The following is a 26611-nucleotide window of genomic DNA, read 5'->3' on the forward strand; positions in this document are numbered from 1 at the left end:
TAAGTGGGTTCCAATACCGGCTCTCCCTCGGACACCCTGTGGCTAAGCAGTTTGAATGGCACCTTGGTTTCAGGTGGGATCTAAGAGCTATTTATATCTAACTATTGGGTATCCCCAACCCCTCTTCAGTAACCACAGGAGGACAAACCAAAGACAAAAGTATCTACTTACTGTGTCCCAGGCTTCTTTATTTAAGAAAGTGATGAGTGATGTGGGGATTAAAAACAAGAGCATCCTTGAACTTCACCTTTCCTCCAACCAGCCACCCCCCTCCCCGAAACTCCCTGCCTCTACACCCTTTGTGTTCCCAGATCCTTTCTTAGTGAATGAAGAACTTAATCCCAAAGCCCTGCTACAAACCCCAGGTTCTCCTTCCCTAGCGCTCCTTCTTCCTCTGGCCCCCATTCCTGGGAAGGGCCAGCACCTCAATTTGAATGCATGGGAGAGCCCAGAGTGGTGACAGACACAGAGGGAAAGCCTTCACCCTCAGGGAGAGGGACTGAGGAGTAGAGCGTAGTGAAGTGAGGGCCCCCATAGCCTGGGGTACCAAAATGGGGCCCTGGCGCCAGAGGAAAGGATACTGGTGCCCCTGAGAAAGGGGACCCAGCAGCCTCAAAATCCTCTCGTTGTGAATAGTCACTGCTTGATCGTTTGCCCTTCTGCCGACGATTGCAGAACCACACTCGGACCACCTGGGATGGAAGACATGAGGTACAGTGACACTTGATCTGAAGCTCAGGGAAATGGGGCTGGCTTTGCTTAGTCATTTGACCCAAAGCCAACAGGTCTAGAGCGGTTGGAGGGCACGAGGCAGAGCTAGGGAGGTGGTGACGGGGGAGGAGACTGGAGGACACAGGGACAAGGCACTCACATCCTTCTCAAGGCCGAGCTGCTGGGCAATGTGGCTGATCTGCTGCAGGGTGGGCTTCGGGCACTGCAGGAACATGTTCTCCAGGTTGCCTCTCACTCGGTTCTCAATACTTGTTCGCTTTCTCTTTCGGGCCTGCACGAGGGTCTCTGCTTTGCATATCTGGGGAGATAGGGAGTGAGTGGCAAGGGAGGAGAAAATGGAATGGCAGGCTTTGGATCTCTTGAGCACCATGAGGGTAGTGACTCCAGAGCTCGTTGCTAAGGGTCCCCACTGACTAGATGGATCACCAGCAACAGATGGTATGAAATAGAATCCTGGAAATGTGGGTCTAGACAAGGCAGTTCTGGACCCCTTTCCCAACAGAACCAAGGAATTCTATTCCATCCCACTGAGGATTACTGCCCCCAAGAAGGAAAGTGACAAACCAGGGACAGAAGCATTGAAAACTGGGCCAAGAGACTGGGGCAGTTCACTGAGCCTCCCTCCCCACCCTCACCTCCTGTAGATTTTCATTGTTGTCAGCTTCCTCCACCCACTTCTGCAGCAGGGGCCGCAGCTTACACATATTCTTGAAACTGAGCTGCAGAGCCTCAAAACGGCAGATGGTTGTTTGGCTGAACACCTTCCCTGGGGAGACCAGTTGAAAAAAATACAAGGTGAGGCAGGAAGGCAGGAGGCAGTAACTTCCGGACCCCAAGACCCAGGGTCTCCCCATCTTTTCCCTCCCAAGACCTCACACCAGGGTTCTACTTCTTCCCACAGGGAACTCAAGGTCCAGGTATTTTTTTTACCCTCCCTCTCTACCCTATTTCATGTGTGGAGGTAAAGCCTGCCCCTGCCCCCTGCCCCCAAAACACCCTTCCCTTGCTCCCCTGGTGGGAAGAAAAGCCCAAGCCCAGGCGTGTTCTTCCAGAGGTGTGTTCCCTGTGTACTGTGGGTCAGGACAATACTGAGGGAGACCCACCAAAGAGAACCCCCAGGGTGAGCCCCACATCCGCCTGAGTATATCCTAGGGTGATCCTCTTCTGCTTCAGGAGCTTGGCAAATTGCTCCAGGTCTTTCTGCAGGGCTTTGATGTCTTGGGACTGCATCCAAAAAAGGCAGAGGATACATAAGAACATAAGTGTGTAACTTGTCCGTCCCCCTTCCCACCTGGACCCCAAGAACCTGACTGTGGCCTCAAGGAATGGTCCATGGAGTATCTGCACCCAGATTATCCACCAAAAATCTAGTGATGACCTATCTACAAACGTCATTCACCCCAGAAAACAATGCATCCAGTCCACACAGAGCTCCATGCATGCACAGACGGAAAGGCAGGCCCTGGCCTCCATGAGAGCAAACACCCATCCAGTTATTAAGGGAGCTGCTGCCTGTGAGCCCACTAATACAAAAGATTTTATGAGTATGACCCCAACTTGAGGCGGTTTTGAGACTAGACAAAGTAAAGGGCACCATGTCTCTAATTGTCATTTCAATATATTCTCCCCCAGTGTGCTTCCACAGTAGGACAGGGTATGCATAGACACAAACACACAACAAAATGTATTTCTGAAAAGGTGTGAATTAAATGATAGGTAGACAGCTGGTGCTCATTTTTAAAATCAAACTATTCCTTATTTTTACTCTATCTTTTTGCAACATACAGGCATTCTCCTTGATGAATTCAACAGATTTAGTGCTCTTTCTGTAAACCAGTGGCTACACAACTGGACAGAAAGCCCTGGCCTCAAGGGGCTTCCATTCTAATATGGAGAGACAAGTAATTATGCAGTATGTTACTAGGTTAGAAGCACTATGGGAAAAGGTACAGCAGGGTAGATTATGGGCATGGGGACAATTTTAAATAAAAGAAAGTGATGCTCGAGCAACCCCATGCGGTGAGTGGTGCAGGGTGAAAGGCTGAGGGCTGGGAAGGGATGAGAGGAGCTCACGAAATCCAAGGGGGGGTAGGGTAGATTCTGTGGATACTGTGGTGCGTGAAACGGGGAGCTGCTGAATGGATGTGGAGTAAAATGATCTGATTTTGAAATGTTCACTCCAGTTGACATGTTGACATCAGACTAAGGAGGCAACTTCAGTAAACACCCCCCTGCCTCCCGCATCCCACCCCATCTTACCCCCCATAGACAGGGGGGCTGGGACTAGGGCGGTAGTGATTGCTTCAGGGTGTATTTCCAAGGCAAAGATAGCTTAGTTTCCAAAAGATGGGATGTAGAATGTGAAAGGAATGAGGACAACCGGTTGGGGCCTTGAGCCGCTGGGTGTTAGATAGGGTGGAGCAGTTCATGTCGCCATCCCAGCAGGAGACAGAAAATGTGGTTGTCCTGTCTACAAGGCATGTGAGCTTGAAGGTAGATGAGAGGAAACTAAGGTAGACAGAGCAGGTGATGGACAGGCACTCCAATGAGGGCAGGTGGCCAAAGGGACCAGTAGAGCAGCTAAAACTTCTGTGACGTCCCGGAGGCTTTGAGAAGTATTCCGAGGGTGATCAATCCCATCAAGCTCAAAGAGGCCAACTTCGGCTCAGTTCATGCTTCAGACCTTTAAATGTCTTCCGCTCCCCATCATGGCTAGGTGATGGGGAGTGGAGTAGGTCCAAATCCTACTTTGGGGATTTGAAATACAGTAACCTCTGCTCAGATCCTAGCTTCATCATTTAGTAGTTAGGACCCGTGAAACAGGCTAATAATGCCTCCCCGGGAGATTTTGTGCCAGTTAATGAGGTAATGATGTAGGCACTGAGCACACAGCCAGGCACTTAGGAAATGGACAATTGGCATCCATTATCATTCAAGGCCCACTCGCCTCCTACAAAGTCTAGGACTCGGCTGGCTGAAGCGCTCGCACCTCCTTCTGGGAGGTCTAATGGCTTAGTACTTGATCTCTAATTGCTTACACTGGTCTCTTTGGAGGGCTGGAAGCTACATCCTTAAGAGTCCTTGGCAGGGGGACGCCTGGGTGGCTCAGTGGTTGAGCGTCTGCCTTTGGCTCAGATTGTGATCCCGGGGTCCTGGGATCACAATCTCCCCACAGGGAGCCTGCCTCTCCCTCTGCCCAGGTCTCTGCCTCTAGGTCTTTCATGAATAAATAAATAAAATCTTCTAAAAAAGGAAAAATCCTTGGCCAGGGCTGGACACATAAGTCTTTCAGGCCCTCAGCAGACCCTACGTTTGGGGAATGGCCTGGCGGGGACATCCACCACTTCAGTTTTTGTCTCATTTACAACTTACGGAATTAAGGCCGATATCAGTTAAAGTTCTCTACGAGGGGGTGCCAGGGGGTGCACTTGCGTAATGGTAACTCACTGGCCCCAAGGCAGAGGTCAAGGGAAGGCAAGCCCTAAACTTGACGGCAGGTAAACCCAGCCCCACGCTTCCACACACAGCCCAAACAGGAGCTTCTGGCAGAAATCAGTCACACCCTACACTTGCAGGAACAATAACCCTAGGATAAGCACGGTTTTTACCCTCAGGCCGTACTTAACCCGAAGGCCAAGGTCCTGAGTCCCGTAGGGATCAAATTTTCAAGAAGGGTTAAGGTGGGAAGAGGGTCTCAAACCCCAAGCTGGGTCTGGTACTGGGCTGGTCATCAGAGTGATGCCACCCCAGTCAGGCCAGGCCTGGAAGTGGGAAGGGGCTACTAGACGCGCAGGGGGGTGGGGGGACAAGGCCAGCCTGGGGCAGCTTCCGACCCGGGGCTGCCCAGCGCTCTGCTTGTGGCTTCTCAGGCCGCACACCCCTCTCTGCCCGGGTGGCCGCCCCAGCCCGGTCCCCTGTCGCGCTCCGCGCCTAGGAGCCTAGGCCACCGCCTCCGCCTCCCGCGGCCGCCCCCCAACCCGGCGCCCCAGCCCGGCTGCAGCTCACTCGCCTCCTCGGGGTTTTGCTCCAGCTTCTCCTTGTCCGGCTTCACGACCCCGGGCGGGGCGGCGCAGGGCTCGGGGGAGGCCCCCTCGGAGCTGCCCTCCAGGCCGGCTCCCCGCTCGCCCTCCGGCTGGGAGGTGTCCAGGCCGCCTTGGGGCAGCAGCCCCACTCCCACCTGAGGTCCACAGTACGCCATCCCCCCGCAGAACTCATAGGGCGGGGGGCACGGGGGGAGCCCCCACACCTCGGCGCCAGGTCCGACCCCGGGCCCGAGGGCCGGCCCGCCCGGAGGCCCCGGGAAGCTCAGCCAGGCCCGGGGGTCACCCCAGCCGGGATCCGGCCCTCCCGGCCCGTCGCCTCCACCGCCCGGCGAGGGCGAGAAGGCCAAGTCGGAAGCCAGGTGTCCCGCCATGGGGAACAGAGGCGCCCCAAGCCGGGGGCCTGGAAAAATGAGGGCTCTCCTAAGGGCTGCTCAACACCTCTCTCCCTCCCCAATCCCACCCACTGGCCTTGACCTCTGGCCCCGCCCCCTGGATGGGTGGAGGACCAGGGCGGTGGGGGTGGGAGAAACTGAGGCCAAGGGCGCTGGCCTGAAGGTGGCGGTGGTCGGTCGCTCCAGCTAGGCACCCGGTCAGAGCCGTGTGGGGTGGCCTGGACACCTCCTCCCTGTTGTTCAGGAGCCCAGGTGCTGGACCCCCCTCCAAAGACTCTGGCACCATCTCCTGACTGGGCCCTGCCATCCTCTCAGCCCCTAAACACTCTGGAGTGTGCCTGCGTGGGGAGCCACTGTAGCCACCCCTCAACTCCTTAACAGCCCTCATTCCCAACCGCCCCACACCTCGGCATTCCCATCCCAATTACTGGCCAGCTTCCGTGACACCAAAGCCACAGATGCCCCGTAGCCGTCTGCCCAGCCAGCTGAATTCCACCCCATCTACAAGGGCAGGCTGCCAGGCAAGGCCTCCCTTCTGTGCCTCGAGTCTTCTGCCCCAGAGCCCCGTACCTACCAGACCCAGGGACTGGCCTCCACTTCCCCTTCTAAGGCCCAGACTCTGGACTGACTGGGCCCACATTCTCTAACCTTTGTGCAGACAGAACACTTGGACACATTTACACCCCAGGCCCCCCACAAGGAGACCCCCACACCGGGTTGGTTCCTCGTCTCCCATCAGAGACCCAAATATCTAGCCCTGTTGTTGACTGTTCCTCCTCTAGCCCTAGGCCCTGGCTGAGGAGAGCCAAAGGAGAGAGCTGGGCAGAAAAAAAGTATCTGAGTTCAGGTTCAAAGAAGCTTGGAAGGCACTGGGGGAAGGGGGCAGCACAATGGCCTTGGTTGGACAATCCCAGTCCCCAGAGGGGGCAGCTCGAGCCCTAAACAAGTGCTCAACCCTTGAATGGGCCTGGATGGCTCCCCTGGGGTCAGCTTCCTGCCCCCCAACCCCCAGCCCCAATCCCCCCCCACAGAATCCCCCTCAAAGCAGCTAAAAGAACTCCAGCAACACCACCCCCCTATCCCCTCAAAGCCTGAGCCTCAGACGGGGCCCCCCATTGAGAACCTAGGTATCCTGCTCCCCTTCCTCTGGAGGACTGGGGCGTCCAGCCTCCTCATCCACCCCTCCCCCAGAGCCCCAGGCCAAGGGATGCACTTTGTTTAGTGGGGCTGGTTGAAAGAAGCTGAAGAGGTGGAGAGCGATTTGGGGAGGGGGTGCAGGAAGCCTGCCCTAAACTCTCCCGCCCAGGGTCTATTTTCCTGGGCCTTCCTGACAGTCCTGGGGGCCCATACTGTTGGCTTAGTACTTGATTCTGTTTGCAAGAGAATAGCTCTCAGGCATCCTGTCTATGAAGGAGGATGTCTGCTCCCCAAACCTGCCTTAAATGGAGGCTCTAGAGTAAATTGGGAGATGGGATCAAAGTTCCCCACAGCTTGAGAGGTGAGAATCCTGAGCTTAGGGACACTGACCTCTGCCAACTTTGAGGCCTGTCTTCAGCTGGGCCCATCTGTGGTTGTTTGCTGGGGCGAGTGGCTCAGTGTCTGCATTCTGAGGGGCTAGGCATCCTGGTGGGGCCCTCCTGAAAGTGCCCTGCTGTCTGTACCTCAGTATCTAGAAGGCTTTTGAGCCTGTTTTTCTTTTTTCTTCTGACCTGTATAACACAGCCCTGTTCATGTGCCCATCTCTGAATTTTTTGGACAACTAACTATATGCGTGATTTCAATACCTTTCCATAGGTCTGTTGAAAGATCTAACTGCATTCACCTCTAAGCCACTAACTGCCCAAAAGGCAGATAGATTAAGAGGCCAGGTGGGGGTGGAGAGACGAGCATTAGAACAGGAGGGGGCCCCTCCCCAGCCATCTCCGCCCCCCCCCCCCCCCCCCGCCCCGGGACAGGGCCATCACGGCACCTTTGTCATGCATCTATCTGCTGTCTGCCATGAAGGCAGCCTCCTGGAGGAGGGGGAAGGGCAGCCCTAGGTCTTGGCTGAAATCCCCTACACCATTGCTTCCCAGAAAGCGTATTCTACGCTCCCAGAACCCTCTCTCCCCATGCCAGTCCAGGGTGCCCCTGCTGCCTAACTTCCCAGCGACTCCTCAAACATCTTCCCAGCTTCCCTACTCAACACCACCCTCTTATTTTTTAGATTACAGTTTGCAATTGCTCTAGGTGATGTTTCTGGCCTGGGCAAGAGGCCCATTCCAGAGAGACAACCGGAAGAGAGGTGGGTGCTAGGATCCCTGGTCAGCTTGTAGTGGGACACCTGAGCCAGGTCAGCCCCATGCTCCCCTGGAGACCTACTCAGAACCTTAATGACAAGTTAAATTTGTCTAGACCCCAAGCCTGGCGTTCTTGGGGGCTGACCCAGGCTGAGACATGCTCCCCTCCCCATCTCCATCCTCCCATTGAGCCTGGGGGAGGGGGGGCTATCCTTGTGCCAGCCAGCTGTCTGCAGGACAGCCCAAGGTTGTCGGCCTAGAGGAGACTTGGAAATGAGATTGAGTCACCAGACCTGACTCAACTTTCCTGGGTCATAATTACAGAATCACTAAAAAACTTCAAGTCCCCCAAACCAATTTAGGGCTGGGCTCACAAACTCTCCACATATACCTTTATTATATGACCTTGCAATGTCAAGGCCCTTCACAGAGACAAATGGGAGTATCTGATTGCAAGGCACTCACAGGAGACTCAGGGAGGGCAGGCAAGGTCCACACTCCCCATGTGTGGCTGGCTGGCTGGCTGCAAAGCGAGGTCAGCCAAACTGTCCCCTTGCTGGGGCATCGGGGTGAAAACCAGCTGAAAGGGCTCAGATGGAGACCAGTGGAGACCTGCCCTACACCAGTGTAGCAGACCACTTATCTTGATTTCTGGGTTCTATCAACCTGTAGGCAAAAGAAAGCAAGGAGGGCTGAGGTGAGAAGGTTCAGGCTTTGCCTTCTCTGGGAGATTATCAGAAGTCAGAAGTCAGGAGTAAAATGTCCATAGAACAGGGTTCTTGGTCCTGGCTCTGGCTCCCTAGCACCTCCCCTATCAGTGCCTCAGTTTCCTCACTTAATAAGGAGGAATTGGATTAAATGAACTCTACATTTCCTTCCAGCCTCAACATAAAATTGCTGCCCCGTTCCTATATTCCCCTCTATCTACCTTTGTCATGCGTTTGCCATGGGAATATAGATTTCTCTCTGCACACTGGTGAAGAGAAATTGGGGTTGGAGGAGTGGGGGGGGGCACAGTGAGAGGCTGGCACTGGGCTTTTCTGCACCCCACCTCCCCACCCCCAAGCAACCTTCCTGGGAGATCTGGCAGATATTCCCACCAAGTCTGATCAAATTACATATGAGGATTTTGAGACGCCAGTGTGCTCTTGATTTTCAGTGCTTGGGAGGTTACAAGAAACACCAGGAGGTAAACTTATCATGGAAAATAGAGCCCAGGTGTGTGTGCACAGGCACCTGTGTCTACTGGGAAGGAGCACCCAGGCAAAAAGCCTGAGAGGAAACAAAAATCCTAACTGACTCCTTCTTCTTTTCATATTGCTTCAGTTGCTCTCTTTAAGTCTCTGCCTCAGGGATGCCTGGGTGGCTCAGCGGTTGAATGTCCGAGAGAGAGAGAGAGAGAGAGAGAGAGAGAGAGAGAGAGAGAGAGATGTCAGAAGATCCCTAGGGTCATTCCCGGCTCTAAGATTCTAAGCATCCCTGCTGTCCTGCCCTTCTTCCAGAGAAAGGTGTACGGTAGCACCCACAGCGATCACCGCAGAAGGCAGGAGCCCACAGAAGATCCAAACTGTGTGTGTGTTGGAGGGGTGCTTAGAACAAGGAGCTCTGAAAGGTGAGGCCACGGGGGCCCCTGATGGACCAGCTAGACTCTCCCCTCTTCTACCTTTACCTGGGCCACCCTGACTGCTCATCTGAGCTCCTGCAGAGACCCAGCATTGGCCGGGTGCTCCCCCAAGACAGGAGGGCCTCTGCTCACTTCAAAGGGCATCTCAGGCTGTAAGCAGTCCCATCCCTCAGGGGATCAGGTGGCTTGAGGTCCTGGGGATTCAGGGTTCAGAGGCAGCCTGTCTGTCAGCTAGATTAGTTGCAGTACTGCTGGAGGACAGAGGCAAGGGCCCCACGTGTTGGGATGGGCTCCTTTCCAGGGGCTTTACAGAGAGTCACACACACTAGTGGGACAGGGAGGAGCAGTGGAAAGGAGACCAAAAGGCCTGGACCAGGGAACTTGCTGCCTCTAGTCTGGCCAAAATGTCATGCATGCATCCATACAGGCCATGCCCTACCCTGAGTGCTCTTGAGTGCTAAGCCCTGGTGGAGAGCCCTTGAAGACCAGGTGGAGAAAGGGTTCACCAAATACATGGGAGAGAAGGCAAGCAGAATGGCTAGGCTGGTCAGCCAGGGAAGTATGCTCAGAAAGGGCGCAGGTAATATGGAAGTAATGAAGGAGTGTTGGCTGAGAGGCCTGCTTAGCCGGGTCTCCCCATCCCCCCTCCCCTCCCTCTGACACTGATCAGTCCACACTTGTCACTCCAACCGAGTCCGGGCCCCACCCCAGCTCCCAGGTATTTCTGAAGAGAGTAGATGCAGCTCTGGGTCAGGAAGCCTTGCTCTTTCCTCTTCTCCCCACATGCAGTTCTGCTTTTTTCTCGGCTTGCTCTTGCTGGAGTGGAAAAATTCCCACATGCTGAGACGAAGTCCTGGCCTGTGTTCTCCGATGCTCTGGTTCCTTAGCGACTCACAAACTACCAGTGTCTGGAGGCCATGTGACTCTGAAATGCCAAAACTCCTGAACACCAAAGTTACAGGAGAGCAAACAGTGGCTTTCTCCACCTCCACTCCCACCACTTCCCAAAATGCCTGGAATTCCCTTCTCCAACTGATTAACCTTCGCTCATTCTCCTAGACCTGTCTCCACTCTCCTGCATCCCAGCAAAGTCACGCTGCATCCCATCCTCCATCTCTTGCAGCAAGTGGCTTGCTCATGCCACACTTATGGCACTGATGACACTGGGTCTTGTCACCTCACCACGCTGAGACCTGTTGAGGGTGGAAAGCCATTGCGGTCCCTGCACAGCATCCTGCTGACATCCAGATCTAAACGCTATTGCAGACTGTATGGCCCAAGGCTAATGTAAATGAGCCTCTCTGAGCCTCTCTGAGCCCTACTTTCCTCATCTGGGAATCCGAGATAAAAATAGTAAGGACTGGGCAGCCCCGGTGGTGCAGCGGTTTAGCGCCGCCTGCAGCCCAGGGCATGATCCTGGAGTCCCGGGATCAAGTCCTCTGCCTGTGTCTCTGCCTCTCTCTCTCTCTGCATCTCTATGAATAAATAAATAAAATCTTAAAAAAAAATTTTTTTAAATAGTAAGGACTATTTTTTTTTCCAAGGTAAGGACCTTGGAAGTAAAAATCCAATGAAAGAATGTATGCCAGTGTTCATGTAAAACCCACCTATAAGAATTCAAGGACTAAAAAAAAAGAAAAGAATTCAAGGACTAGGACACCTGAGTGGCTCAGTGGTTGAGCATCTGCCTTTGGCTCAGGGTGTGATCTCGGGATCCTGGGATCCAGTCCCACATTGGGCTCCCTACCTGGAGGCTGCTTCTCCCTCTGCCTGTGTCTCTGCCTCTCTCTTTCTCTCTCTGTGTCTTGTGAATAAATAAATAAAATCTTTTTTTTTTAAATAAATAAAACCTTAAAAAAAAAAAGAATTCAAGGACTGGTAGCTGCTACTGTCATGTGTATTATTGGTGATGCACAATGAACAGCATTTTCATGACCCTCAGATGTTCGCTAGATAAAAAAAGAAGATGTAAGTTAGAAGGTGCTTCACTTCAGACCCCGACCAGTCTCCAGGGTTCCTGTGAACTACTGGTGGGGGTAGGGAAGTGACTGTCAGAAAAAGGCCAGTTATTTCCCAGACTCTGGATTTGAAAAAGCTGGAATTGTTTTTTCACCTGAAGAGAAGGCTTGGGAGCCCAGAGGCAATGGGGAGTTCTATTCCTATTCCTCTGCTGGGCTAAAAGTGGGGAGTTACACTTACATCCTACATTTGCCAATACTCAACACCTAATATGCAGTCTTTTTTTTTTTTTTTTTTTTTAATTTTTATTTATTTATGATAGTCACAGAGAGAGAGAGAGGCGCAGAGACACAGGCAGAGGGAGAAGCAGGCTCCATGCACCGGGAGCCCGATGTGGGACTCGATCCCGGGTCTCCAGGATCGCGCCCTGGGCCAAAGGCAGGCGCCAAACCGCTGCGCCACCCAGGGATCCCCGCAGTCTTTTTGGCATCACTGGGTACATAATAGGGTTTGGGTTCAGAGATATAATCCCTTAGGTGGAAGGAAGAGATACTATCCAATCTCAGTGGAGGATGCTATGTCTAGAGCACCCGGCATATTTATTTGGTGCCCAAACTGAATAAATAGTTGAATGATAACGAATGCCTGGTTCCGTATCTTTAGGCCTGTAGTGAGTCTTCCACCAAGACTGCCCCCTCCCCACCCTTCCACCCCACCCCCAGTCACCTTTGTTGTAATTGTTCTGCTTCATCAGGTCCTTGGCATGATGATAAGGTGCTGAGCTCTGACATTCAGTCTGAGAGTCAGCTTCTCCCAAGCTCTGGGACCATGGCCTGGCATGAGAAGCCCCATGCTCTCCTTGCAGCACCATAAGAAAGGCTAGTCCTCCAAGTAGTTTGAGATTCCTAAGGAGCTTGCCCAGCACTGAGCTGGGAAAGAGCAATGAAGTTCTATCGCAGAGTATACCTGGCTGAGGGAAAATAAATGGTGGTCAGGGTTTATCCCTCACAGGCTTCAACATACGACATGGCCCTACAAGGTTCCTGTACTTTTAGGGCACCAAAGGGATAGTAAAGGAAATGGAGAGTGAATAGTGGGAAGGAAAACTTTTGTTTCTCAACAGGCTCTCACCCAAGCTCATTGCTTTAAATAGTAATGACCACCAGTATCTAAATCCCTGTACTTCACATCAGTATGAACAACCACCTGTTGGCCCTCTTGACCTAGAGTCCTACACTGCCTCAAACTCAACACATCCAAACTGAGTATATCCTTAGCCTCCCCCCACCATAGAACAACCGGACCTTCTTCCTATATTCCTGATAGGTGACATCACCATCCAGTCTACCCACTTACTCAAGTCAGAGCTGGGTTGTGGTGTGGGGAATGACCTTGATGCTATAGTAGCCTGCTGGTGCAGTACCAGGAAGTCATCCCAGAAGTCACAGAATAAAAAGGCTCACAGACTAGGGCACCTGGCAGGCTCAGTCATTGGAGCATGATTCTTCATCTCAGGGTCGTGAGTTCGAGCCCCACATTGGGTGTAAAGATTACTAAAAACAAAAATGAAATCAACTTTATTATTATTATTTAAGATTTTATTTATTTACTCATGAGAGACACACAGAGAGAGAGGCAGAGACACAGGCAGAGGGAGAAGCAGGCTCTATGCAGGGAGCCCGACATGGGACTCAATCCCAGGACTCCAGGATCATGCTCTGGGCCAAAGGCAGGCGCCAAATCGCTAAGCCACCCAGGCGTTCCTGAAATAAACTTTAATAAAAAGGCTCATAGACCGGGGGATCCCTGGGTGGCGCAGCGGTTTAGCGCCTGCCTTTGGCCCAGGGCGTGATCCTGGAGACCCCGGGATCGAATCCCACGTTGGGCTCCCAGTGCATGAAGCCTGCTTCTCCCTCTGCCTATGTCTCTGCCTCTCTCTCTCTCTCTCTCTCTGTGACTATCATAAATAAATAAAAAAAAATTTAAAAAAGGCTCATCGACCAAATTAAGATGCTTGACACATGGTTTATTGGATAAGGGTAAAGCACACAGTGAGGAGCAAGAGGAAAGCAGTGGGGTACAAGTTGGATGGAAGGATCATACAGCCTATATTCTAGGTTATTCAATGTGCATCTGTCCTGTCAGACAGACGCCTCCTGAATTTCAAGTGCCTCAGATCATATATTTAGGGTATCATGAATATCATGAGCACCTGGTTGGCCTCCTCTCCCTTTCTTTTTTCTTTTTAAAGATTTTATTTATTTATTTATTATTTATTTATTTATTTATTTGAGAGAGAGAGAGAGAGAGAGAACATGAGCAGGGAGAGGGGAGAAGGGAGAAGAAGAAGCAGACCCCGCTGAGCATAGAGCCTGACACAGGGGCTCCATCCCAGGACCCCGAGATTATGACCTGAGCTGATAGCAGACGTTCAACCAACTGAGGCACCCAGGAGCCCCAGCCTTCCCTCTTTTTCTATCTCAGTTCACAGGAATACATTCTACTTACTTATCAATGTCTAACATGTCTCACAAATTACCAATTTACTTACCCTCATGCAACACTTCTGATAATTACATCCATCCCATTTGTTTTCCTGCGTTTTTTTTTTTTTTTTTTAAGATTTTATTTATTCATGAGACACACAGAGAGAGAAGCAGAGACACAGGCAGAGGGAGAAGTAGGCTCCATGCAGAGAGCTCGAAGTGGGACTTGATCCCAGAACTCCAGGATCATGCCCTGGGCTGAAGGCGGCGCTAAAGCGCTGGGCCACCCAGGGACCCCTGTCCTCCTGATACAATCAGTGATCTATCTGGAAACACATATCTTACTGCATACCACTCTGCTGCTCCTTCAAGAATTCCCTTTGTTCTCGGGATGACTTCCAAGCTCCTTAGCAGGCTAAACAAGGCCTCTCAAAGGCTGACTTCTCTACCCTCATCACCAATTACTCCTTGCCTTCACTGGACCATCTTGGAACAGGAATGTTTGAGAATCTCTATAGTCCTGCTGCTGTTCTATGTTCCGGAAACCGTCCACTATCAAAGGGAGTTTCTTTCCTCTGTTCTGCTCCCCCCACCAGCCACATTAAACTCTGACCCTGGCCTCAAATCATCTACTACAGGGCAGCACCCCTTTATTAGAGGTGAGCTCTCCAACTTAGGGGTCAGTGGCTAATCCATAATACACACACCCTCCACACTCCTCTACAGCTGTACTTCCCTAAGGGGCCATCCTTTTTCTTGTCGAAAGTTAACTTCTTGGCCTCCCTTTGATCCCTGGGCTATGCCCTTCTATCCAGCAGGGAAACCCAGTCCTGAGTGGCACCTCTTAAGAGAGATGCGAAGGTACAATGCAGTGCTCCCCAAGCTCACCAGAGCCTAAGAATCACCTGGGTTATTTGTTTTCTAGTCTTTTTCTTTTTCTTTCTTTCTTTTTTTTTTTCTTTTCTAGGCTTTTTCTCTCCAGAATCTGACTCAGGAGATTTGGAGGAAGCCTAAGAATATATTTTTAAAAAATATTTATTGGGGATCCCTGGGTAGCTCAGCGATTGAGCACCTGCCTTCAGCCCAGGGTGTGATCCTGGAGACCTGGGATTGAGTCCCATGTTGGGCTCCCTGCATGGAGCCTGCTTCTCCCTCTGCCTGTGCCTCTGCGCCCCCGCCCCCCGCCCTCTCTCTCTGTGTCTCTATGAATAAATAAAATCTTTAAAAAAAAATAAGATTCTAAACTTTTTTTTTTCCACTTAGTGAATACCTATCTCCTCAAATCTTGCTTTTGCCTTCACCTAAACATGATATGGCAAAGGTCAGCAGCCACTTCCTAATTGCTAAATCCACCAACTCCTTGCACCTCTAACCTGAGGTGGTCTCTCAGCAGCCTGTGGCCCTGGATCTCTTTCTCTTGTCACTGTCCTGCTTGGGAGCCGACTCTTCTCAAGCCTCCCTGACAGCCTTCAGTGCCTAGGCAGTGATATCAGTTTTTCTGAATCACTCCCTCAAGCCCCAACCTCCAAGCATTTTACAAGTTTTGCCTGGAGAAACCCATTCATCTCTGGACTTCTCTTGCAGCTCCTACCATCTCTCTGCAAGTAGCTGCTTTGTCAAGTCTATTCATTTTACTGCCTTGCCTGAGACCTTTCAATGAGACCCTCCCCGCCACCCTTAAAAATAGTCAATTTCTTGGCCTGGTTCCTGTGGGGGACTGGGAATTGCCTAGGATTTGTGATCAGAAGGTCCTAGATTGACATTCCTTACTCACAAACACACCAACAGCATGGATTTATGAAATAGCCTAACTTCCAGGCTTGCATCTCTCATCTGTAGCCCAGGAAAATAAGACCTAAAGTTATATGGCTGAGATTCAAGAGTTTATTAGGTGCCCAGACAGCAATGACAAGAGCGAGCACTTGATTTAGTTGGTGTTCTCCCAGCCCCAGGCAGGTTTTCAGATCTACCTGTGGTTTCCAGAATCCCACTCCAGCTGTGCCCCAATCTAGTTTGTCTACCCAAGACCCTGCTCATCTCCAACAGTCAATGTTAACCACCTCCTCTCAAGTCTTTCTGCACCTCCACAGGCAGAACTCACTCCTCTGCTGGGAAGCCTCAAGACCCTACATATTCTGCTGTGATAGCAGCTATGTCTAATATTTTTTTGCACTAATCTGCTCAGTAGTATCCATCAAATTGACACCCTTTAAGACCAGACCTTATTCTTCTTTTCATCACTCATGCCCAGCAGGAAGTAATTAGTAAGTGGAGGTTGCAAAAAGGAATTTGACGTAAAATTCATTTTTTCTCTTCATCTCCTGCCATGCTGTAGGACAAAATGTAGGGGTTAAGCTTAAGGTTCCTATGTGGGGGAGAGGATTCAGGGTAATCTATTAGTTCGAGGCAGCTAGTTTCAGAGGAAACGCTACCCCTATGCCAGGCGTTCCGTCTTCTCAGACTCCAGCTCCCCAGGCCTCTCCAGCCCGGCTCCAGGAAGTGGTCACAAAGGGCCTCATAATAGAGGCCACAGTTTGGGGGCGGTGGGTTGGGGTGAAGGGGAGGGGTCTACACAATCCAGTCTCCTCACTACTCAGCGCCCAAGTGTCAGGCCTCCAGCGGTGGAAGTGCAACACTCGGCCTCAGTCTCCCGGGAGGTCAAGCCGCCGGCTGGTCTGCGGCGCTGGGCGTTAGAGGCCGCGGTCGGCTGGCTCGGAAGGCTCAACAGGGCCCCCTACCGCCGGCTCCCGCAGCGCGCCGCCCGCAGCAGGCCCTGCAGCCGCGAAGGGCTCCGTTCAGCCGCAGCTCCCAGGCCTCCGCGCCCCGGGCCCCCGCGGCCCCACCCCGAAGGCTCCCATTGGGCGGTGTCTGCCTGGGAGGCGGGACTTGACCTTTCCTTGTATCCCATTGGGCCAAATCCAATCGGAGGCGGGATTCTGCGCTCCGCAGGTGGGGAGAGGTGCTTAGTGCCACTTGAAATTCGGGATTTTGCGTCCTTGGTCACTGTGGCCCTATGAGTGTTTTAATTCTCGGATTCCTCACCAATTAAATATCATGTTTTCAAAAATTCACTTTCATTTCTGATTTCCAAGCCTCCGACCAACACCAACTTGCATTCTCAGTCACTTGAAGATGCATCGGAAGTTTTGTTTTTGTTTTTGTTTTTTTTAATTTTAAATTGTGGTAAGATACACATAACATAAAAATTTACCATTTTAACTTTTTTTTTTAAAGTAGCCTTCACGCCCAGCGTGGAGCCCAACAGGAGCCCTGAATGCAGGACTCTGAGAAGACTTGAGCTGAGATCAAGAGCCCCCATGCCTAAAAGGCTGAGCCACCCAGGTCCCCCCCCCCCCACCATCTTAAAACGTTTATGTATTTAACTAATCTCTACACTCAAGTTGAGGCTTGAACTCATGACCCCAAGATCAAGAGCGACATGCCAAGGGCCCCCTATTTTAACCATTCTTAAGTATACATGAAGTACATTTACATGACATAAAGTATATTCACATTGTTGTGCAACCACCACCAAGAACTTTGATATATGGAGTATAAAATTTAAATTACAGACGTAGTGCATGCTTAACGTTGTAGGTGAACAATCCAAAACTTTGTGAAAGAAAAGTTAACAAATGCACTGTTTTCCACTACCAGGAGGTAGCCACTTTAACAGCTGTGAACCCTCTCTCTGATGACCATACAAGCAGACAGCCACATATTTGAGGCTTGCTCTTTGTACTCTTACAAAGATAGGATAGTACTACGCATAATACACGTAAACTTACAGACATTTCTTTGTATGCATAGATTAATCACCTATTTATCTACCTATCTATTTATTTTAAAGATTTCTATTTATTTATTCATGAGGAACACAGAGAAAGAGGCAGAAACACAGGCAGAGGGAGAAGCAGACTCCCCCCTGGGAACCGATATGGGACTGGATCCCAGGATCCCGTGATCATGCCCTAGGCCAAAGGCAGACGCTCAACTACTGAGCCACCCAGGTGTCCCAATCACCTTCTTATTTATTTGTTTGTTGGTTTTTCACCTTTTCAATAACACCGTAATAGTCCATAATATGGACATATCACCATTTATCCAGTGTTTTCACTCTTGAGGGACATTTTGATTCTTTCCATTTCAACACTACAAATTCTTTCCATTTCAACACTACAAATAAAGGTACAATAAACATCCTTACAGAGGCACCTGGCTGGCTCAGTTGGTAGAGCATGCAACTCTTGATCTCAGGGTTGTAAGTGCAAGTCCCACACTGAGTGTAGAGATTACAAAAACAAAAAACAAAACAATATAAAACATCCTTATATATTTATAACCTTCCCCTCTATGGATTGCTAGGTCAGCATAAGTGTTTTCATTTATACTTTCAGATTATATTCACAAACCATGGAAGCAGTTTCCAATCTCCATAGTTTCCATTCTTAAAAATGCAGGCCATTTGGATTTGTAATTAAATCTGTAAAGGGGGCTGAAAGTGCCAAGTTTATCTCTGCCTCAAGGAGATTGATTTAGGGTCAGTGTTACTTCATTTCTTAACAGTCTGGCTCTGAGGCTCGCTGTGGCCATGATCTCTGGGGTGAGCCTGGTGGAATACAGTCAAGGAGTATGAGAGGTTTGGAAGAAGGCTGGGACCTGGGTAAAGTCTGCGTAGGCAGTGATGACCAGTGGAACCCAAGTGTCCTGAGTCTATGTTTTTAGGTACTGGTCTCTTCACTCCACTTGTCTTCCTTGTTCTGGAATGAGTTTACCCATCTCTCCAGAAGACTGAAAGGAATTTAGTCAGAAGGGCATTATTTGGAATGCCTGGGTGGCTCAGCGGTTTAGCGCCTGCCTTTGGCCCAGGGCGTGATCCTGGAGTCCCGGGATCAAGTCCTGGGATCTAGTCCCACATCAGGCTCCCTGCATGGAGCCTGCTTCTCCCTCTGCCTGTGTCTCTGCCTCTCTTTCTCTCTCTCTGTGTCTCTCATGAGTAAATAAATAAAATCTTAAAAAAAAAAAAAAAGGCATTATTAACCTGTGTCCAGACTTGAATTCCAGTAAAGAGAGTTCCAGCCATATCTGGATGTGTCAGCTCTGTCCAGGTCCCCTTCCCTGCATTACTTCTGTCCTCCCTCTAACGCTGGAAGTGACACCTAATTTTTAACACGGGAAATTACTACGATATAGTCTAGTGTCTTTGTTCCCATCTTAGACCCTAAACTCCTTGAGAGCAGACTATGTCTTACTCATTTTCTTATCCTTAGAGGCAAGCACAGTTCTTGGCATAGAATGGGCACCTGATTGGGACACCTGCTTGGCTCAATCTGGTAAGCATCTACCTGCATCTCAGGTCATCAACCTTCAGCTCAGGGTCCTGGGATCAAGCCCAGCATTAGGCTCCCTGCTCAACGGGGAGCCTGCTTCTCCCTCTGCCACCACCCCCCCCACCCCAGGGCTCATCCTTTTTCTCTCTCTTTAATAAGTAAATAAAAACTTAAAAAGAAAATAGGCATTTGATTGTGAAGTGAATGGCCTGGTGTGGGGGAAAGGTAAATGGTTGAAAGGCTGAGATTCCAGAAGGGGAGGGCCCAAGAAGGACAAAAGCAATTTCTTCTTCCATCCTTCCCTATTCCTCCAGTCATTGTGGGGAGAGAGAGAAGAAAGAGTGCTGGGTGGATCAGAGAGGATGATTCCAGTCCTTTGAGGAGGGCTCCAGGGGTACGGAGAGAGAACTTCTCTACGGTTTTAGGGAAGATCAGCTCCTGCATTATCCCCCATCTCATAGGCTATTCAAAATCTTCCCCTTCTTAGGAGTATTGAGGTAAGACGATGGAAACGGCACGATTGGAGGCAGGAGTCTCAGGTATCAATCCAGCTTTGCTCCTGGTGATTTTGTAGAATGATTATTTAAACCCTTGACTCTCAGTTATAGATCTCTAAAATGTAAGGTTCCTCTTCACATGAACATTGTGAAGATTAAAAGAGATATTAATATAAGTTCCCAGCAAACAATATATGCTACAAGAAGTGAGCTACTTCCCCCATCAGTTCCTTTCTCTGCCCCCAAGACTCTAATTGCTCTTCTGGCCGCATTCATCTTTTTCTTTCCTGAAATCATACAAATCACAAAATGTTGGCTTGCAGATATATATGTTCCTATATTGTCATCATGTGGTTGTTTGGTACATTTTCTCTCTTTTTTAAAAAAAGATTATTTATTAATTTATCCATGAGAGACACACAGAGAAGCAAAGACACAGGCAGAGGGAGAAGCAGACACCCCACAAAGAGCCTAATGGGGGACTCCATCCAGATCCTGGAATCAGGACCTGAGCCGAAGGCAAATGCTCAACCCCTGAGCCATCAGGCGTACCCATTTTCTCTTTTCTCTTAAAATGTGAAGGTACCAGAGATCCGGTGTTTTGAGCTCTTTCTGCTTCTCTTTTCTCTGAGCTAATTTGGGTGTCTGGCAGGTGTTTCAGGGTAGTTATGAATCTACTCAGAAAAAGGGTATTTGTGCAGCCTCCTCACTCTGTGGGATTTTATTTTTTTATTTTTGTTTTTTAAATTTTTTCTTTTTTTTTAAGATTTTTATTTATTTATTTACTTATGAGAGACACACAGAGAGAGAGACAGAGAGAGAGAGAGAGAGACAGGCAGAGAGAGAAGCAGGCTCCATGCAGGGAGCCAGATGTGGGACTCAATCCCGGGGCTCCAGGATCACACCCCAGGCTGCAGGGGGCGCCAAACCGCTGCGCCACGGGGGCTGCCCTCTTTTTGTTTTTTATTTATTTTTTATTTTTTTAAGATTTTATTTATTTATTCATGAGTGAGAGAGAGAGAGAGAGAGAGAGATGCAGAGACACAGACAGAGGGAGAAGCAGGCTCCCTGGAGGGAGCCTGATGTGGGACTCAATCCCAGGTCTCCAGAATCAGGCCCTGGGCTGAAGGCTGTGCTAAACCGCTGAGCCACCAGGGCTGCCCCTCTTTTTGTTTTTTAAATAGTAATCTCTACAGCCAATGGGGAGCTTGAACTCATGACCCAGAGATCAAGGGTCACATGTCCTACTAAGAGAGCCAGCCAAGTGTCCTGATTATTTTATATTCCTATAAGCAATGGATGAGAATTCAGATCATTCCACATCCTTACAAATATTTATAGTTTATTAATCTTTTTACTCTTAGTCATTCTAATGAGTACATACTGGTTTCCCATTGTGATTTTACTCTGCATTTTCCACTAATGACCACTGATGTTGAAAGTTTTTTCATATATATATTGACCATTGACCATTCACTTATCTTCTTTTGTAAAATCCCTGTTTAAGTCTTTTGTTCATGTTACTTGTTGTTGTTGGTTTTGTTTCTTTCACTGTGAAATTATAGGAGTTGTTTATACACTCCACATCCAGATCCTTTGTCACCCACCTATTGCATTGCCTGGCGGATGTGTGTTGAATTTGGTGTATAGGTATGTTTTTTACTAAGACTTTCATTTATTTTATTTCTTGAAGTTAACTCTATGCCCAATGCAGGGCTCAAACTCATGAGTCTGAGATCAAGAGTTGCATGCTCTACCCACTAGACACCCCTTTACCAAGACTTTCTAAAAAATCCCTTTATTTGGCATGTTTAAGACTTTGTATAAATTGTTTCTCTCTGAATCCATCATTCTGTAGCTTGCTTTTTCGGTTAACATTATATATGAAATGAATCCATGTTTATCCAAATAGTTCATTTATTTTTATTATGAGATGGGATCCAATATGCTACAATTTATTCCCTCTCTCCATTGACCTTTAGTTTGTTTCTTTCTTTTTTTAAAGATTTTATTTATTTATTCATGAGAGACACAGAGAGAGAGAGAGAGAGAGAGAGAGGCAGAAACACCGACAGAGGGAGAAGCAGGCTCCATGCAGGGAGCCCTACGTGGGACTCAGTGCTTGATCTCCAGGATCAGGCCCTGGGCCGAAGGCAGCGCCAAACTGCGGAGCCACCAGGGCTGCCCTCTAGTTTGTTTCTATAGTGAATGTTCTAGGGCTTCTCTCTTTGGTTCCTTGTGTAAGTTCCCCTAGGATATGTTTATAGGAGTGGAATTACTGCACATCTCTACCACATGATGCTGAATTGTTCTCTGAAGTGATTGCATTGTTTTATAGTACTCCTCCCCCTATTGCCCCCCTTTTAAAGCTTCTGTGACATTATATAGTTCTGGTTTTCTTTGACGCCCTTTGCTGACTCTCTTTCCTCTAAATACTGGTGTGTTTAAGAACTGTATATGGGCTGCTTGCTCTGTTTTTACTGCCTTCTTAATCACTCTACTTTCATCTAGTCCCAGGATTTTTTTTATAGTTTTTTTTTTTAAGATTTTATTTATTTATTCATGAGAGACACACAGAGAAGAGAGAGAGAGAGGCAGAGACACAGGCAGATGGAGAAGCAGGCTCCATGCAGGGAGCCCGACGTAGGACTTGATCCTGGGTCTCCAGGACTAGGCCCTGGGCCAAAGGCGGTGCTAAACCACTGAGCCACCCGGGCTGCTCTAGTCCCAGGATTTTATATTTTATTTTTTAAAGATTTATTTATTTATTCAGAGAGAGAGAAAGAGAGAGAGAGAGAGAAAGGCAGAGACACAGGCAGAGAGAGAAGCAGGCTCCATGCAGGGAGCCCAACGTGGGACTCCATCCTGGGTCTCCAGAATCACACCCCAGGTTGCAGGTGGCGCTAAACCGCTGCACCACCGAGGCTGCCCTTCCCAGGATTTTAAATATCATTTATACACAGCCCGAAATATATATCTACATCTTATCATAGTTTAAGAAATAGCACACCCAAATAGGTGCTCAAATATATTGTGCAGATGGAATTGCAAACTGGTCATGTTTTTCTGAAAGGCAAAATGGCAATTTCTATCTATAAATTAAATTTCTATCTAATAATTTTTTTAAAGATTTTATTTATTTATTCATGACAGACAGAGAGAGAGAGACAGAGACATAGGTGGAGGGAGAAGCAGGCCCCATGCAAGGAGACTGATGTGGGACTTGATTCCGGGACTCCAGGATCACACCCTGGGCTGAAGGCAGCGCTAAACCTCTGAGCCACCAGGGCTGCCCAATTTATGAATAAATAAATCTTTAAAATAAAAAATAAAAAGACACAGGAAGCTCTTAATACATCTTTATGGGAGGGTGTCCATGGTATGTGGTTAAGTGTAAGAAAGTAAGGTGTAGGAAAGCATATGTCAAAATTTGTGTAAAAGGAAAAAAATATATTATATATTATTACTTGTTTGCTTGCATAAGCATAAAATGTCTTTGGAAAAATAAGCAAGGGACTAATATTAGTGGTTACCTGTTAGGGATGGGATAGGGGTGAGAAAGAGACTTTTTATCTTTTTGAAGCTTTTGAATTAAATCAAGATATAAAACAAAAAACAAAACAAAAACAAATAATTTCAAAGGAGACAAAAATAAAATTGAAAAACTCAAAGTAAATAAATGAAAAGAAAGTGACAGGAATAATTCCTCTACTCTTTTTTTTTTTTTCTCTACTCTTATTAAGATAAAAAATTGGGGGGATCCCTGGATGGCGCAGCGGTTTGGCGCCTGCCTTTGGCCCAGGGCGCGATCCTGGAGACCCGGGATCAAATCCCACGTCGGGCTCCCTGTGCATGGAGCCTGCTTCTCCCTCTGCCTCTGTCTCTGCCTCTCTCTCTCTGTATGACTATCATAAATAAATAAAAAAATTTAAAAAAATTGTCTGAAAATGTATTGGTTCTTGAACAAGGATGTTTACTACCATTTAAAAAATATATATTTTATTTATTTATGATAGTCACAGAGAGAGAGAGAGGCAGAGACACAGGCAGAGGGAGAAGCAGGCTCTATGAACCGGGAGCCCGATGTGGGACTCAATCCTGGGTCTCCAGGATCACACCCTGGGCTGAAGGCAGTGCTAAACCATTGAGCCACCTGGGCTGCCCTGTTTACTACCGTTTTAACTTAGCAGGTTATTTTCTTTTTAAATGCCGTATCTGGGCAGCCCTGGTGGCTCAGTGGTTTAGGCGCGGTCTTCAGCCCGGGGTGTGATCCTGGAGACCAGGGGCCCCCTGCATGAAGCCCGCTTCTCTCTCTGCCTGTGTCTTTGCCTCTCTCTCTCTCTCCCTGTATCTGTCATGAATAAATAAATAAAATCTTTTTTTTTTAAATGCCGTATCTTTCTTGATATATTTGTTTTTCATTCATTAAGAGGTAGAATAAGGGCACGATTATTCAACAAATGCAATTCGTTTGGTCAAGGACATCGACCAAGTCTTGTTTCAGCAGGAAAGCCCCATCTACAAGACTTTTTGGTTGTTGATGGTTAGACACAATCTTTGTAGCTTTAGAAGTCTCAGGACGCCCTCTAGTGTCCATATGGATTCAAAGTCCAATGATTCAAAAATAAATCACTGGTGCTTCTAGTCTAGGACATCTTATTGTAGCCATTTGCCAAAATAGCAGAACCATCATTATTCGCCCATTGTGTTATCCTGTTAGTTGGCTTGTCATTGTCAGGCTATGCTACCCTATCTTTGGATTAGAAAGTGTGCTCAGAGTTCCTCAGGTGGCATCATAGGTCCCAATGGCTGAGCAAGGGCCTGGAGGTCAATGCTGTGAGTTGACTTAAGTCAACTTATAAGTTCACTTGTCCTGGGTGTCCATTGGGTTTCTACTCATACCTCAAATGCAGTTAACATTTGTGAGGGGTGGAAGGGCCTGAGGGGACAGGAACGAATCTTTGGAGGCACAGTTGCCCCAGGTGCTGTGTGTAAAGTGCTGCTTCTGGATCACCCTCTCAGACCTCCATGTCTGGTGCCTGCCTGGATGTCTGCCCATTGCTGGAACTCAAGGCAATCAGACAAACACGGGATCACTGGGGTTGGAGCAGGGTTCCAGGATAAGCCAGGTGTGGTTCAGTTTGTCCTATACTGCCGCCTTATAGTCCTTTTCCAAGCCACTTCGCCTTATCCTTTTAAAAAATATTTTATTTATTTGACAAAGAGAGAGAGAGAGCACCCAAGTAGGAGGAGGAGCAGGCAGAGGGAGAAGCAGGCTCCCACCTGACAGGAAACCTGATGTGGGACTTGATCCCAAGACCTTGAGATCATGACCTGAGCCAAAGACAGATGCTTAACTGACAGAGCCACCCAGGTGCCCTCCAGGCCTCTTCTGATATTAGAAACCAAACCAGACTGACTTGGGGCTATGGTTCTCAAAGTGTGGACCTGAGACAAGCTGCATTGGCAACACCTGGGAACTTGTTAGAAATGCAAATCTCAGGCTCTACCCAGAACCTACTGAATGAGAAATTCCAGGGGTGAGGGTCCAACACACCGGATTTTATTTTTTTATTTTTTTAAATTTTATTTATTTATTCATAGAGACAGAGAGAGAGAGAGAGAGAGGCAGAGACACAGGCAGAGGGAGAAGCAGGCATCATACAGAGAGCCTGACGTGGGACTCGATTCCAAGGTCTCCAGGATCACGCCCTGGGCTGCAGGCAGCAGCTAAACCGCTGCGCCACCGGGGCTGCCCTTTTTTTTTTTTCTTCTTTTTTTCACACCAGATTTTAATAAGCCCTCCAGCAGGATTTTGCTTTTCATTTTTTTTTTAAGATTTGATTTATTTATTCATGAGAGAGAGAGGCAGAGGGAGAAGCAGGCTCCATGCAGTGAGCCTGACGTGGGATTTGATCCTGGGTCTGCCCTGGGTTGAAGGCAGGCACTTAAAAAAAAAAAAAAAAAAAAAAAAAATGAAGGCAGGCACTTAACCGCTGAGCCACCCAGGAATCCCTAGGATTTTGCTTTTCAAATCAGGCTTTCCTCTCTCAAGTTTCAATATGCAGTAGCTGTGACTCCGGATAGTCAGAGGTCAGGACACTTTCTTACCAGGAAGCACCTGGCACCTGAATTTAGGCCTGGCCTGGGCAAAGACACTCATGTCCTGGATTCTGAGCCATGTTCACTTGTCCTGGGTGTCCACTGGGTTTCTACTCATACCTCAAATGCAGTTAACATGTTGTCTCTTTTATGAGGTTTTGGGACTCCTTAGAGCTGATGGGCTACATATATATCCAAAAAGCCCATGTGCAGCTTGCACTTATCATTCCTGTTAATGTTTCCTTATCCATTGAAATGCAAATCTAACCACTTTGAGATGTCACCTCATACCAATCAGAATAGCTAGTACCAAAAAGACAAGAGGGGCGCCTGGCTGGCTCAATTGGTAGAGCATGCCACTCTTCACCTCCTCGTTGTGAGTTTGAGCCCCATGTTGGGCATAGAGATTTTTTTTTAATATTTATTTATTTATTTATTTATTTATTTATTTATTTATTTATTTATTTATTTATGATAGTCACAGAGAGAGAGAGAGAGAGGCAGAGACACAGGCAGAGGGAGAAGCAGGCTCCATGCACCGGGAGCCCGATGTGGGATTCGATCCTGGGTCTCCAGGATCGCGCCCTGGGCCAAAGGCAGGCGCTAAACTGCTGCACCACCCAGGGATCCTGAGATTACTTTAAAAAAAAAAGAAAAAAAGGGACAAGAAATAGCAAGTGTTGGTGATGATGTAGAAAGAAGGGAACTCTTAAGCACTATTGGCGGAAATGTAAATCGGTGCAGCCACTATGGAAAACAGTATGGAGATTCCTCAAAAAATTAAAAATAGAACTACCGGAAATTTCACTTCCTGGTATTTTTGCCAAATAATTTTATTTACTTATTTTTTTTTAAATTTTATTTATTTGAGACACACACAGAGAGAGATAGAGAGAGGCAGAGACACAGGGAGAGGGAGAAGCAGGCTCCATGCAGGGAGCCTGATGTGGGACTCGATCCCGGGTCTCCAGGATCACACCCTGGGCTGCATGTGGCACTAAACCACTGCGCCACCGGGGCTGCCCTTATTTACTTATTTGAGGAGGGGAGAGGATGAGGGAGAGGGACAAGTAGACTCTATGCTGAGTACAAAGCCTGATGTGGGGCTGGATATCACGACCCTGAGATCATGATCTGAGCCGAAACCAAGAGTCAGCCACTTGACCA

The 26611-nt window shown here is 48.6% G+C and overlaps 1 protein-coding gene and 1 long non-coding RNA gene across 5 annotated transcripts; both read right to left on the reverse strand.

The window, feature by feature from the left end:
* Positions 1 to 170: 170 nt before the first annotated feature.
* POU5F1 (POU class 5 homeobox 1) lies at positions 171 to 5185 on the reverse strand. Its single transcript, XM_025418033.3, has 5 exons — positions 4742 to 5185; positions 1836 to 1956; positions 1368 to 1498; positions 872 to 1030; positions 171 to 692 (listed from the first exon to the last, which is right to left on the reverse strand). Exons 1-5 carry the CDS (start codon positions 5144 to 5146, stop codon positions 426 to 428), a joined length of 1083 nt encoding a protein of 360 aa, XP_025273818.3. The 5' UTR covers positions 5147 to 5185; the 3' UTR covers positions 171 to 425.
* A 2832-nt stretch (positions 5186 to 8017) lies between these two features.
* On the reverse strand, positions 8018 to 16331 carry LOC112641274 (uncharacterized). Of its 4 annotated transcripts, none has more exons than XR_003124575.3 (4): positions 15948 to 16329; positions 12386 to 12582; positions 11756 to 11999; positions 8018 to 8112 (listed from the first exon to the last, which is right to left on the reverse strand). It is a non-coding gene; the product is annotated as an uncharacterized LOC112641274 (long non-coding RNA). The 4 variants fall into 4 exon arrangements; XR_007401421.1 differs by lacking the exon at positions 8018 to 8112 and adding an exon at positions 9728 to 10263 and having other exon boundaries at positions 15948 to 16331; XR_004804251.2 differs by lacking the exons at positions 8018 to 8112; positions 15948 to 16329 and adding exons at positions 9728 to 10263; positions 15737 to 15941.
* Between the last annotated feature and the right edge of the window lie 10280 nt (positions 16332 to 26611).

Source organism: Canis lupus, chromosome 12 (genome assembly GCF_003254725.2).
Source record: "Canis lupus dingo isolate Sandy chromosome 12, ASM325472v2, whole genome shotgun sequence".
NCBI lineage: Eukaryota > Metazoa > Chordata > Mammalia > Carnivora > Canidae > Canis > Canis lupus.

Coding starts and splice junctions, on each gene's coding strand:
- POU5F1 (XM_025418033.3), bottom strand. CDS start 5,146: ATGGCGGGACACCTGGCTTCCGACTTGGCCTTCTCGCCCTCGCCGGGC. Junction 1,957..4,741: donor TGGAGCAAAACCCCGAGGAG/GCGAGTGAGCTG, acceptor TTTTGGATGCAG/TCCCAAGACATCAAAGCCCT. Junction 693..871: donor AGCTCGGCCTTGAGAAGGAT/GTGAGTGCCTTG, acceptor CTTCCATCCCAG/GTGGTCCGAGTGTGGTTCTG.